Source organism: Apis laboriosa, unplaced genomic scaffold, assembly GCF_014066325.1.
Source record: "Apis laboriosa isolate Shangri-la unplaced genomic scaffold, ASM1406632v1 scaffold112_cov148, whole genome shotgun sequence".
NCBI lineage: Eukaryota > Metazoa > Arthropoda > Insecta > Hymenoptera > Apidae > Apis > Apis laboriosa.
The window spans coordinates 1,628,951-1,644,361 of NW_025220865.1; the positions used below are offsets into that span (position 1 = coordinate 1,628,951).

Genomic DNA, 15,411 nt, shown 5'->3' on the forward strand with positions numbered 1-15,411 from the left:
CTCATAAATATTTTTGACCACAAAATCTAAATTAATCGTTATTAATAACTATTTAAAATTATTCAAAACATTTGTTCAAAAAATTTCGATCGAATCGAAACTAATATAACGATATCATCTAATCACAATAATACAAGCGACATTTTTATTCTCATAAATATTTTTTTACCACAAAATCTAAATTAATCGTCATTAATAACTATTTAAAATTATTCAAAACATTTTCATTCGTTCAAAAAATTTCGATCGAGCGAATCGAAGATAATATAATAAATACCATATAATAATCTAACCACAATAATACAAGCGACAAACAAATTTTATATTATTATTAATATTACTAATAACTATTTAAAATTATTCAAAACATTTTTCATTCGTTCAAAAAATTTCGATCGATCTAATCTATAATGAATCGAAGCTAATATAACGTATCCGCAAAGACGCCATATTTTTATTAAATCTCACTTCGGATATATACGTATTTTCCCTGCTCTCGATATATGGTCGAAACGCGTGAATAAAGAACTCGCTATACCGAAGAATGGGGAAGAGAAGCGTGAAAAGGAGACGGGCGATTCTGATCAATATTCAAACCGGTACGAGAAAAGGGTCGCACTTCGTAGCGTCAGATACACGATCGAGCGAGCATCGATATTCGCACGTCGAGTTTACACCCTCGCTCCTTGAATCCCCCCCTCTTTTTTTTTTATACCCTATACGAGATCAAACTTGAATAGCTTCTTTCGCGCCTGATGAAAAGTTTCGCAAGCTACCAATCGTCCGCGCCTGAATCGTTTATCTTCTCGAATCTTTCTTTCTTTCTTTCTTTCTTTCTTTTTCCATTTTTCTCTCGAAAGATCTTATCGAGACTCGAAATCGAGGCGTTCAAATTTAATAGGAATACGGAGGCAATTTGTCTCGAAATTGTTAATATTGTATGATTAAAATTAATCAATAAATAACGAAGATAGAAGAATTGAAAATTGTGATATCTAGTTGGAAATTAATACCACTAGAGATCTAGTGGAAAATTGTTTGAAGATTGGCACTATTCGCTAAGCTAAAGTATTTCCTATAAGGAAAATAAAAATTTCCAAATTTATACGACTTGTGTATTATTAATGTATTTCCTTAATAATCCTATTATTCCAGCATTTAACCAAAATTTTCCACTTTTAAAGATACCGCGATTCCCTAAATATTTGTAAGATATTTAATATTTAATATTCCAAATTAATTCCAAAAAATTTTCCAAAATCCATCCCTTATAAATTTTTTCAACCACGATCGATTAAATTCCGCCATCCATCCAACAATTTCGACGGATCGCCGACAAATCGATACAACCAACAGCAATACCAACAAACCTTCCCCCCTCCCCAACGATACTACGATATTATCAAACAAATCAGAAACCTCCTTTAGAAACAGGAAGCCGCCTATATATAGACGAGATGTAGGGAAATACGCGATTCGAAGGTGAAAGAGAAAGAGGGGGGGAAAGCTGTGAAAAGCGCGGCAAGGAGAGGAGGGAAGAACGAGGAGGGGGGGAGGGAGGGGTTTACTTGGTGGCTGGATGGGGTGTTTGGATGGAAGGGATCGATATTCGCGCGCGGGTCGATATCTCGCGGCAAGGCCACACCACGACCCTTCTGCATTATTGATGCTTGATGGACGGCTTTTATGGAATGGGGTGTCTCGCTGTTTGCGGGTCACCAAGCCTCGCGTGCCGCAACCCCTGTGTCACAATAATTTTCTCGCTGCGCACCACCACCTACTACTATCCCTCTCGACTCTCGTGAAAATACCAAGCGATTGGATCAACCGTTCCGTCCCTCTGAAACCCAGATGCGTCCCGATTTAAGTCCAAGTTTCAATTGACTAGGATTAAGGAATCAGTAGTTGAGGTTGATGATGATCTTTATCCTCAAATTTTCGAGACGAAAGTTGAATTGAAAGAAATAAAGGACGCTTCTCGTTTTGAGAGCGTAAATTTTTTTCTGGGAAAGGAATGGAAATTTTTGGAAGATTCGCCAAGATTTTTGATATAATGATAAGTGAAGGGAAAGCGTGTAAATAAATAATAATCGTTGGGATTTTGAACTAGTTTTTTGTATTTCGATAAATAATGTTAGGGATTTATTAATATTCCTTGCATAAGTGAGTGTAAACGCATGGAACGAATGAAAATGAATAAATTGAGCCAGGATTATAATAATTGGACATGATTTATATTCGGAACGTCGAGCTAAATATATATGTATAACCTGTATAAGAGACGCATCGATTCTATCATAGTTTTCTAACCACGAATTACTTATTGATATATTCATCATCAGAGATAAACAATTTTTTTACTTAATAAAAATTCTATGATAATTCTATGAATTTAACGATTTTGTATCACTATCGCTCTAGAAAGTGAAAAAAAATTTTTTCAAAAAGCAAAAGTGAAATAAAATAAATAAGTGGTATATATCAGTCATTGATGAGACAAGTAGAATGAAGCGATTGTGGAAGATCGAGTAGTATAAGTCACTCATTGGCCAGGCAATAGAATAAGATAAACTATTCATGACAACTGTAAAATAAATAATTATTAATTAAATAAATAATTATAGTTAAATAAATATTATTAATAATATAAATAAATATAATTATAGTTAAATAAATAATTATTAATTAATTAATAAAATAAACGTAATTTGTTTAACTTTGAAATAACTTGTATTACATTTTAGCATTATTTTGTCAAAGTTATTCAAAACACGTTACACTGGATATATCTACATTTGTTAGAACATACTTAATTAAAAGTAACTTTTTTAAATTTTCTTTTCATCTTTACGTTTAAAGAAATGTTTTGTTAAAAAAATGTCCCAGTTAGAAGAGTTTAAGATTAAGCCAGCGTAAAGCCGTTTACGTTTATCCATGCAAAATCTACGAACGAATTAAATTCGTTTCTAATTTGTACATTTTTACACAAATTTATCCTGAAAACAAAATTTGTTAAATTCGCATTACATCAAATTTTCCCTCCCTATTACACTTTTAATTAAACACGTTTCACATTTTATATCAGGGATAAATGTTTTCTTGATATCTCGAATATAGCTCGTGAATCCATCACATCAGATAATAATGTCATTGTGTCGACAATATTCAGACAATAAAATTTTAATTATTCGTAAAATTTAACTATTTATTACGAAGAATAAAAAAAGAACGCGAAATAAAATCACTTAATTGTCCAAATTCTAATAAAAAAAAACCAACGATTAATAACGTAATTTAATTAAAAATATTATTTTATTTATACCTAGGCCTATAAAAATATAAACAATTACAAAAATAAAACAAAAATTTCCCTACTTGAAATAACAAAATACAAACACAGGCCTATAAAAATACAAACAATTGCAAAAGTAAAAAAAAAATTTCTTTTGAAATAATAAAATACATACACAGACCTATAAAATTATAAACAATTGCAAAAATAAAAAAAAAATTTCCCTACTCGAAATAATAAAATACATACACAGACCTATAAAATTATAAACAATTGCAAAAATAAAAAAAAAATTTCTCTACTTGAAATAATAAAATACATACAGAGGCCTATAAAATTATAAACAATTGCAAAAATAAAAAAAAAATAAAATATATAAAATATCCGCGCAATATATAAAATAATCCACGATTAACAAAGAGCGAAAGAAAAATCGTTAAATCTTGAAAAATCTGAATTCGTCTCTGAATTTAAACGTTATAATGCATTTGTTGCTCGCGGGGCGCGATGAAAAACCACCGCCACCGGAAACCATTATCGATCAACGTGTTCCGTTGCTGTGATTGCCCCGATTGGAAGCGTGATAGGCTTGCGAGATTCCAATATCGTCTTGAAAAGAATTCGCTTTGAAGCACGATATCGACGAGCCGATCGGTTTGTGCTCGCGTGTCACTCTCTCTATCTCGTTCGTTCATGGGTTTCTCTCCATCCTTCTCTTTTTTTCCCTTTCTTTTTTTAAATTTAGCAGAGCTTCCTTTTTGACGAAAAGGAGTGTAGCCACAGTATGTGCTTCCACAGTGTGTCTTGGATATATACCAAGTGTACGTGATGAGGTGGATTTAAGGGGATTCGAGAGGATTGAACGTAATGTGGTTTCTGAATCGTGGAAAGGGTTCGTGTATGATGTTGCCATACTTAATGAAAATTCTTTTGATCAAAAGAAATTTATAAAAGAGTTTTCGTATATGATTTTTATTATTCGTTCAAATTTGACACATCGAATCGATACTTTACTTATATTGATCTTTTATCAAGAGAGAATTTCGTTCATTATTTTGATTGTCTTGTTTATTATTTTTTTGAATTAGAATTCGAAAAAATATCATTGAAAATGTTATGTTATTTGATTTGATAAATCTTGGTTCGAAACAAAATTATAATTATATATAGATGTTAGAGGATGTGAAGAGAAATTTTTATACTATGAAGAAATAAGTGGATAATATTTAGATAATAAAATTATAATAAAAAATTATTTGTAAAGTGTCATCTTTCTTCATTCAATTTAAAAGGAGAAAATTCATTTGAATGTCACAGTTTCAGTTCACAGTGGTTATTGGGCTGCATCATTTCTTTTCACAGAAGGAACTTGATTCGACTTGAAAATTCTTTTAAAACGTTACGAGTCCTTAACTTTATACGCAAGAAACAGTCCCATCCAGTATTTTTAATCACAGCCGGTTTCTTGAAAGGTATAAAATTGAATTCGGTAGGAAAGTAGGGAAGTTAAACTTTTGCCATTAAACCATTTAACTTCCGGCTATCTCCTCAGTACTATTATTGCGCTTGCTAAACGAATATTAAAGATATTAACTTCTTTTATTTCCCTCTTTTCTGTTATTAATAATATCAATTAATAAGTCTGTAATTAGTTTTGCGCCACTCTCGCGGATTAATTTAACACCGAATTCAATCCAATATTGTCGAATATCGAGTCCATTATTATCGCCTTTTGCAATTTTAAAATATTCTTCTTGCGAAAAAATATATTATAATTTATAATTTCTCGTATACAATTTTAAACGTTTGTTTTTGGTGAATTTCGTTGATTCTTGAAGCAGCATAAAATTCTTGAACTTTCTAGTCTTTCATATCGATCTATTCGATTTTTTCAGCGACCAGTAAATTTACTTTGCATTTAACAACTGTTTACTTTATCGATTCGTACAACATACCCTTTAATAACCATCATGTTTTTATTACAGAAGGTATTTCGATACTGCATACCATTAATGCATATTTATTTAGTTAAGAGTGCGAATAAAGTTCAGAGTATAAAGAAAAAAAGCTAAAAAGAAAAAATACAAAGTTCGTTTCAATATTTTAACAAACATATATTCGCTTATAAAATATCGTATTTTCAAAATAATTGAATGTATTTAAGCAATATATTTTAAAGACGATTCACTTCTCTTTTTCTCTTTAAAACCGTCCCATTCATTTTGCTATTCATGCATGTAAAAATACACGTATGCATGTATATTCCTAGAAATGATTCTAATATGCACACTCTAGTTGCAGCCCAATATCTAAATTTAAACATTCGCTAGATCCTCTATTTTCATATCTATTGCCCTAGAAACTATTATAATCACAACTAACTCCTCTCTTCGACTCCTTTATTGTGGAAAAATCGAAAATTAAACGAATTTATTGACGCGTATCATTTTTAAATTGTTCATTTTACACCCGATATTTAAAGGTTAGAAAAATCGACTCGGCAACAATCGAAAGCGATCGGTTACTCTCGAATTAGAGATCGTGCGTCTTCGGATCGACTCGGCAACAATCGGAAGCGATCGGTTCCCGAGCTCTCGAATTAGAGATCTTCGGATTGACTCGGTAATATTCGGATCGCGATCATCATTAGTATTTTTTAAATATTTCACAATTGTGTGCAATTTTCAACCAAGAGACAAAGGAAAAATTCGGAAGCAATTTCATGTAGAAGTACAAAAAAGTAGTTAGATATACAAAATATACGAAACGGCGCGCAATTTAGCATGGAAATTTGAATTTTCGCGAGAATTGTCTTAAAGATACAGGTAGGTAGTAGAGTTGCTTCGGGGAGATCCTTCTCGGTGGCTGTATTTTGAAAAGAAGTAGGTTACAGGGTCCAGATATAGTACAATAGAGGCAGGAGAAGGTGGGGAGGGGAAAAAATAAATCACCAAGGTGAACTAGGAAAGTGAAACGCAAACGTGCAGTTCTCTTATATTCATATATATGTTATAAAAGTGAGAAGATCGATATTAGTCGTTAGGCGACTGGCTGTCCTATCCTATCTATCCATCCGTTTCCGCTCTATACATCAGGCCTTGATTTCGCTCTATTCTTTTTCCACCTCTATGCCCAGCTCTCGACTCGTCCTACGAATTTTCTCGATACATTTACATTTCTATTTAGTTTCTCTAAAAGTCGAAGGATTTTCGATCGATTATAATTAATAAAAATTTGACGAGAAAATAAATTTTGAAAATATACTCTATCTTGTGTTAAAGGTAAAATGGAAACAACAACGTTTCATTAATGGGGGAAAATGATATACGACGATGGTGGAAAGAGGTGGAAATTACCGTTGAAGATCGATAGTAATAATGGAGAGGAACAGCGTGAATTATGATAGGTGGTTTTGATTGGATCTCGTTACTTCGTGTCAAGAATGTGAGACGGTCTTTGTATCCGGTATAATTCTTAACACTCGTTACACCGATAACGCTTAATGCAACTGTGGCGTGTCAATAAACGCGGAGAACGTTATTTTCAGGATTGTTCGATACGACTATGTTGATTCGATATGATGTTTTCTCAGGTTGAAATGTCGGAAAGGAATTGTCCTTGGAAGAGTTTGTTTGGACTGATTGAAAAAATGTTGATAAAATGTCGCGAATAAAAAAATTTTGACGAGGTAATACATCAAAATTATATTTTTAAACGTCGTGTCTCAGTGTATTAAAAACGATTTCGATAAAAAAAAATGATCACTTTTGTTCTCTTCGATTTACAATAAAAAAAAAAATAATATTCGGATGTGAAAGTTTTACGTAATATTTTTATTAATTTTTCCAAAATTAAAAACTTCCTTGAATACATTTCTGGAATGAGTCCACATCGACGAAATATACCGTTTCGAAACGGCAATTCTAAGTTTAATATCGTTTCGAGCAAAACGAGCAACGAATAACGCTCCCATTACAACGACGTGTAATTTTGCTTTACTCGTACTTACAACAGTTGAACAAAATGACAGTTTGCAAAATGTCTCGTATTTCGCTCGTTGCTATATTGCTCGAACAATGCAAATTATAATTATATATATTATAAATAATTTGATAGACAGTCGGAGAAAAGATTAAAATTCAAGAAGCTAAGTAAACTTTCCACAAACTTCTTCAGATTAATGATCTTAAATTGATGTATCTAAAGAATATCCATGAATACACATCACTAAATAATATTGTAATTTCGTAATATTGTTATCTTAAATACACGTAAATTTTATTCACGAAAAACATTCGAAGTGCATAACTTATTTCAAACCTAACCTCAACTTAAAATCCTAACCTTAAAAAAAGTAGATTAAATTCGATACCGACCGAGAATATCCAATCTCCATATCTCAACAAATCATACAAATCTGTGCACGTAAATCTAGCATCGTCTCAAATGATTATTTCGATGAATATTATACGTTTTATACGAAACAAGATATTTCTTTCGAAATATAATCCACGTGTCTCTTCAATACCGCGATGACCTTATTTCGAACGTGCTTCCTTTCGAGCCACGTTCCACCTCGAAACCGGTATACTTTTTTTTTTTTTTTTAAGCCAGTTTCCCCCCAAGTATGTTACCGTCAAAGCCTCCGGTTATCATCGACTGAAACATTCCTCACGCGAACAAAGCCTCCCCTTTTCGTACACGATATATATGCAAAAAGGTATAGGCGTTGCATGATCCAATTTGAATAATTTGAATAACTTGACACGATAGCGATGCCGGTTATTCCCCGCTCGATGGACAAGGCAAATTACTTAATTGCACACCCCTGTGATTCTTTTCACGGAAGGAATAATTGGCGATCGACGACGTTTGGATGTGAAAAAGTTCTCGTGTTTCTGGAAATTTTTGATTAAATTTAGACAAGACTGGCCTTGAGATTTCTGACCATCATTTTTCAATCCTATCACGTGTTGAAGAAGAAATATAAATTAATTTGCGAGTAATGAATATGTATGAAATGATATTATGATTGAATTAATTAGTAGATATTTATATCTCTGTGTTAGTAGGTTAAAGAATATTGAATTAATTTATGGATAATGAACATATGAAATAATATGTTATTAGATTGTATGTATTGGTATTTTTGTGTTTGCTAGATTTTTTGGGGTAAATTTTTTAAGTTAAAATTACGTTCTAAAAGAAAGTTCGTTTTGTATTAATTATTTATTACAGAAGTATGTTAAAATAATAATCAGACGTAATATAAATTTTTCTAATCTTAATGTGTATAGAATAATTACTTTATTATAAATTTATATAATTCAACTATATTTCAACTAACATTTGTATCCGTTACATACAATATTACACAATAATAATATTATTATTATTTGTCATAAAATTCTTGCTCATACACCTTCAATTTACCATTATAATATAATATCTCGCCTGCATTAACCAATTTGTTACATCAATAATAAATTAATCAGTATAGCATTCTGTTCTCGAATTAAGATTTCAATGTTATTAATAATTACATTTATTATTAAATCGGTACATTCATTGTCATTGATTAATTTACAACTGAAATAAAAATGATTATTATAAATATAGAATTAGAAAAAAATATTTTCAAAGGATAATATAAAATATTTCTTTCTTCTCTATTTAAATATTCCAATATAATTTTTTTTTATTTAAATTCAATAATTTGAATAGCTAAAGACTTGATTGTCTCTGTGTATGAAACACGATATTAAAAAATATTGTAGAATATTGGAAAGGGATGTAAAAATCAAATCCTTGTATTTGAAAATATAAATATGAAAAAGACTTTGATTTATACAGCATAAATTTTTTTTTATATTGATAAAAATTCATTCCGTATAAAGGATGCATATTTTTCTATGCAATCTTACAATCATTATCATTTGACATCGATCAAATGAGAAAAAAATTTAAAAATGTAAAAAAACTTGAAAAAAAATATCTGAAATAAAAAAATGTATATTAAATTAAATATATGTGTTCGTCAAAATTACTTTATTCCATTAATAGTGAAAAAATATATTGAAATAAATCAATTTAATAAATTATCCTATCTTTATTTTGTTTATAAAAAAAATATGAAGAACATGTACTCTTAAAATGTCAAAACCAAGACATTTACTTTTGTAAATTTTCCACCAAACATAATATGTAATATATTCCTGAAAAAAAAAACCCTCCACTGTTCATAACTTTATTTATAATGGAACGAAAAGAAGAAGAAGTATCAATTTTTCTTCTTTTCGGATAAGCGAAGTAAACTTGAAAAAAATAAACCTTCATTTGTTATAGAAATGTGATAGATGGACGATCATTAATATCCGTGAAAAAATGTTATTTGAAGGGTAGCTTGAAGTAAAAAAAAGCTGTTTTCTTGAAAGAACAGCAAGTCACTAATCCTCTATAAGTTATTTTCTAATATTAAATGTAACATTTATTATAAAATTTTTTTATAGCATAAGGTATAACAGAATGTTTATTTTTTTTTATCTTCTAATTTTTTTAGCATAAAAAATATATCAAGTACTCTATTTCTTGCTATTAAATATTTTATAACTTATGAATGAGAATCTATATGCGAAAAGGTTTTAAAACCTTATAAAACGAATTATGGTAATAAAAAAAAATATAGTATTTCAGACATAAAAAAGATATATAAAATCCTAGATTATCGGATATTTAGAAATCTCTTTTTTTGAAATTAAATTTTTATATTAGAAAAATAATTATTTCGCGTCAATAAATATTACGATTTTATGGATCTGTAATGGTAATTTTTATTACAAATATACCATTAGAAAAATTAAAAAAAAAATACTATCACATTGCTACAGATTTCTACATAAACGTATGGTAAGTGATATGACCATGATATTGATCAGACGAAAGGATGTACGTCGGTATATATGCGCCATCTACACGAGAAAGTTTTAACTTTTTAACAAATCTTTGTAAATAAATATCCAACGATCGATCGTAATAATTTAAATAAAATTTATCCATGTTTTAACAAAATGTGATATATTTTTAATGAACGTATCGTTTGTGATATTAAATTATTCTATTATTATTATTTAAATTATTTTGAAATTATTATATATAATACTATAAAATTCATGAAAAAACATTATAATTAAAACAAAATTAAAAAAAAAATTAAATGTAAACAAAAATTTTGCAAAATTTATTTTTCAGCTTTATCGTTTTTTTTTATATAAAAATAATATATTTAGAAAAGAATTTTTTTTCTGAAAATTTTTTATAAGCCAAAAATTGTTTTCAATTAGATATCACGGTAAATTTTTAAAACATTCATGTAAACATTCGTGTATTTTTCATTTATATGCCATGGTATGCCATCGAGATATGTTTTTTCATTTATTTTTCACTTTATATTTTTATCAATTATTATTACCTTGATCTACTTTACTGAAAAATACAGAAATACACAATCTATCAGAAGTCATATCACAATCTATACTGTACACTATGTTAAAAGACATTACATAATTTTCTAAAGTAAAATTGCTAAAAATATTGGAAATCTTATTTTCCTTGAATTATTCATTTTTTGTCCTAAATTTCATCTCCTATAAAATGTCCAGACAATTAGATAATCATAACAACAAGTCACATCTCATTTTTCTTTCAATTTCCAGAAGAATTAATATTTAAATAATTATCCATCTCTTCTCTCCAATATTTCTCTTTGTTTGAAATGAAAATTCACGCAATTGAATCTATACGAACCATTTATACGAATTAAGTTATAAATAATTATTTTATTATTAATTTTCTTTCATGCTACATGAAATTCTACGTTTTATTCGCATGATCAATCTTTTCGAAAGATAACATATTCTGACGTTTATTAACTGACAATAAAGATTGATGCGGAAGACAATCTAAGGAGCGGGGCCAATATGTCGTTAATCCGCTCTTCCATGTATCATCACTGACATTTAAGTGAAAAATTTATCCACTTTCTATGAAAATAATTTTTGTATTGTAGTAGCATGCAAATAGATTTTTTACACATTTTCTTTCCAAAATAAGAATGAATTTTGAATTAAATCGGATCAAATTTCTAAGTTTTACAATATGTTATGATATATTTATTCACTAAACATTAATTAACATACTCGAGGCCAGTTAAACCAACGCTTTTGCATACTACTGCATACATATGGTACAGCATATAAGTGCTCGGTTAACTATCGTACTTTCTGCTCGTTTTATTATCACGAAGTTATCTCTCTCATTAATTTCTGGAACTAAAATTTCATTTTTTAAGGTACATATACGACTTTAGAAACTTATGACATCGTAAAACACGAACGAATCATTTTCTCGTCCATAAGAAATATTTAATTTCTTCTCGTTTCTCAGGAAAATCAGAGAAAAAAAGGAGCTATCGATAATTCTCAAAATACCTACCTTCCTGTTACGTGGATAATAACTCTATCCATATATCTATTTACGTACAAAGTTTGAAATCGCCAAACCTTCTTTCTCATAGAAAAATAAATCAAACGTGCGATCCAAAATTCTAAATTGAAAACTTGATTGTACATCATATTCTGGTAGTGCATATTCAGTATCATCTATATAACGAAAAAAAAAAAAAAAAAACAAAATAAAATAATAACGATCACATCACACACATGGATGAAGAAAAACAAGAATGGCAGATATGGAAAAATTGGTACATATATCTGCAAATACTCACACAGAGAAGTGGTATAGGAAGCACTTCCAGCCGGTGGGACGTTCCAGGAAGTTGTAAACCTGACCTTGAAAGGTCGCTTTTCCAGCACGCCGATGCTCCTTCACGCGGTAACGACCCTCCCACGTGTTACGGTCGCCCCCGGTGTTTGCGCCCAACAATAATCGTGGATCGACACCTGAACATTCGTAAGATATGGATTAGTATTTTGTATAAGTAATAAGGAGGGATTTCAAGATTTTTTTCTCGTCGAATCGAAGATAAGTCATTAGTAAAAGATAAGAATTGGAAAATGATTTTTTCAACGAGATTCTCTGGTTTATAAATTGCTTACAGAGTAGAGGATAGATATAATTGTATGAAAAATGATATGATGGAGATATGAGATTGAGATATGGAAAAGAAAATATGTGTGTGTGTTAAAAAGTTAATTATTTATAAAATTTAGAATATTGAGGTTTACTTGCATTTACTTGGAAAGATTGCACAAGATATGCAATATGAGTAATATAAGATGAAAATAATTTTAATTTTAAATAATAAGAAAAATAATGGTATAAAAAAGTATAATTATTATATCTGAAAATATAAATCCAATTAATTTGTTTAATAAAAGTTTTAATAAAACTCTTCTTTTCCAAATTATTTGAAATATCTAAATACATGTTTTTCATCTATAGGTATTTACCATATTAAATAATTTACTAAATATCTTAAATTCGCTCCACAATTGTTTTCTCTTCAATTTCAAAAGTTTCAATCCATCAAATGTACCAACTTTTATAACAGTTTGTCCAACTTTTTTAAGAAATTTTGTGTACATGAAAAAGTTTAATACTATGAGTTTTACAAACACGAAAATAAAAGTTTACATACTGGTAATTGTGTAATTTCAAATAATTTACTGTCACAATTTGACCTTTAAAATTTTATCCAATTTTATATTCGAGTATTAAAACTTTACTAATATTTATTAGAAAAAAAAAACATTGTACTCTCATTATTTAAAATATAGATTCCTTTACTTATCCACAATTTAACTTTTACACAATTACATATAAATTTAAACAAAATTTAAATCATATCAAACTTATTCATTATTATCATATTATATATATATTTGCTATTATGCAAAATTTAATCATGTAACATTCAAAAAAAATTATTTAGACTGCATATGACGTGCAAAGAAATAAAATATTAAAAGTAGGAAATAATACATTTGAAGAATAAAACAAATCTCTTTCCATTTTTTCAATTCTATTCATAAATTTAAATATAATACGTTTAAATACGTTGAATATTGAAATATATAAAAATTTTTGATTTTGTTTAAAAATCCACAATTCGATTGTTATTATTATATCATTATGATCCACATCGTTTAACGTAACAGACATCGATATGTCAAATTATCGATACATTCGAGGAATCGCATGCACGTCGTAGCAGGAGGAACGCGTCGTCGTTGCATTACAAATCAGCCACGTTAATCATATCCAGTGCATAGAGATGGTATTATTATATAATGACATAAACTGTTTACCATTTGTCGAAGCCACAGATGTTTCGCAAAGCTGGTGCAAAACCACGCGAAATCCGCGAAGCCCGTACACGAAATGGAAACGAGTCCATTATTATCGAATATCTTCGATAACTCGTCGCTAATGGTTATTTTCTATCTTTGCTTATGTATGATATAATATGATAATTAAAATAAATTATATTAAATCATATTATAATTTATAATACACAGAACGTATAACGTATTCACTTCAATTTTGTGAAAATGTAAGAATGAATGAAGTGTAAATGTAAGAATCTTTTTCCAATTTCGATTATTAAAAATAAATATCGATCGATATAACTATGCTAGTGACTTTTAATATCACTAGACATTCAAATATATATATAATTATATATATAATTATAAAATTAGTATAATGCACTTTTCATTATTCGATTCTTTAATCGTCTAATTGAAAATGAATATTAATTGTCGATCGATATAATCCTCGTCTTCCATGTCACATTATTATTCTATCTTTCGTTCCTTTTTTAACCATATCATTCGATTACATGAATAATTGAAAACTTGGTATAATGGTCGTTTTCCATAACGCCTTAAGGCCTTTTCACATTGTCCAGTTTTCGTTATTCGATTTTTTCACTGAAAATGAATATCGATTATCGATAATCTTATTCTATTTTTATTTTTCTTTTTTTTTTTATTACTACATTTTCGATTATACAATAATCGACGCAGTGGCGTGGAAAAAATTATAGCATCATTAGTAAATGATTCCCTTCTTGAATTCATTGTTCCTTTTATTAATTCATTATCGTTATATTTTTAATAATTAGAATAATTAAGAATAATTATCTGTGTAATTATCGATGTTAAAAAATTGAAATACTTATCTTAGGTACATTTCTACTATTCCGGATACTCGAATTTCTGCAATATTTCTTCTTTTTCGACGTGTCGTTATTATTTCCATCGTTCTCACAGTCAATCATAAAAATCCCTCTATTCATCAAATCGCACTGCATAATCGCGATTCAAATTGCGAGAGACATTGAGGATCGCGTTTGGTATTAATATTCACGCCACTTGATACGTTTTTATTTCTTTATCCATTCATGCGTTCAATGTGTCAAACAAAATACAATGGAATTTTGAAATGTACGAATCTTTTCACCATGTACGAATCTTTAGAAAAGAAAAAAAAAGCTATTAATCTTTCAAAATTACTAGAATTTAATTTTTTTCTAAAAACGTAAGACGATAACTTTCACGAAATCCTGTGATATCGATAAAATTGTCAATAATTAAAATTTTATAATTTGATTGGATAAAAATTTTTACAAATAACAATAATTTAGAATAAATTATCTCGTTATATAAGAATTTTACAAATTCAATTGCAATGTTAATTACATTGTTTTATTAAAAATTATTTCAAATTTTTTTCAAAAGATTATATCATATTTTGTCATAAGATTGTATGGAATAATTTCAAGGTTACAAAATTTTATCTAAAAATAATTAAATTTTTTATCGCCTGCAAAAATATTGGATTAATATTTATCCAGTATAATATAAAATGTCATATAATATATAATATAATACAAAAGGGACGAACGAGAGTTAATCCGGACGTTTCTATCAGTGGCTCTTCCGCGGAAAACTGTCGAGGTTGTCGGTGAAAAAACCACAGAAAGCTAAACGAACCACGTGTTCCAAATAATCCAATTATTTCCCGACTAAATATAAGCTACATATGGACTTCAAGCCGGTAGGAACAATCTGACGGGGAATTAAAGCGTGTTACCCACC

At 28.9% G+C, this 15,411-nt stretch overlaps 1 protein-coding gene across 10 annotated transcripts in view; it reads right to left on the bottom strand.

The window, feature by feature from the left end:
* Positions 1-15,411, bottom strand: part of LOC122714678 (potassium voltage-gated channel subfamily KQT member 1) — a 123,997-nt gene that overhangs the window by 84,221 nt on the left and 24,365 nt on the right. For all 10 annotated transcript variants that reach the window (XM_043936382.1, XM_043936346.1, XM_043936373.1 and 7 more), the window contains one exon: positions 12,075-12,249. In XM_043936382.1, coding sequence (XP_043792317.1) covers positions 12,075-12,249 — 175 coding nt within the window. The remainder of the gene's footprint in view (positions 1-12,074; positions 12,250-15,411) is intronic.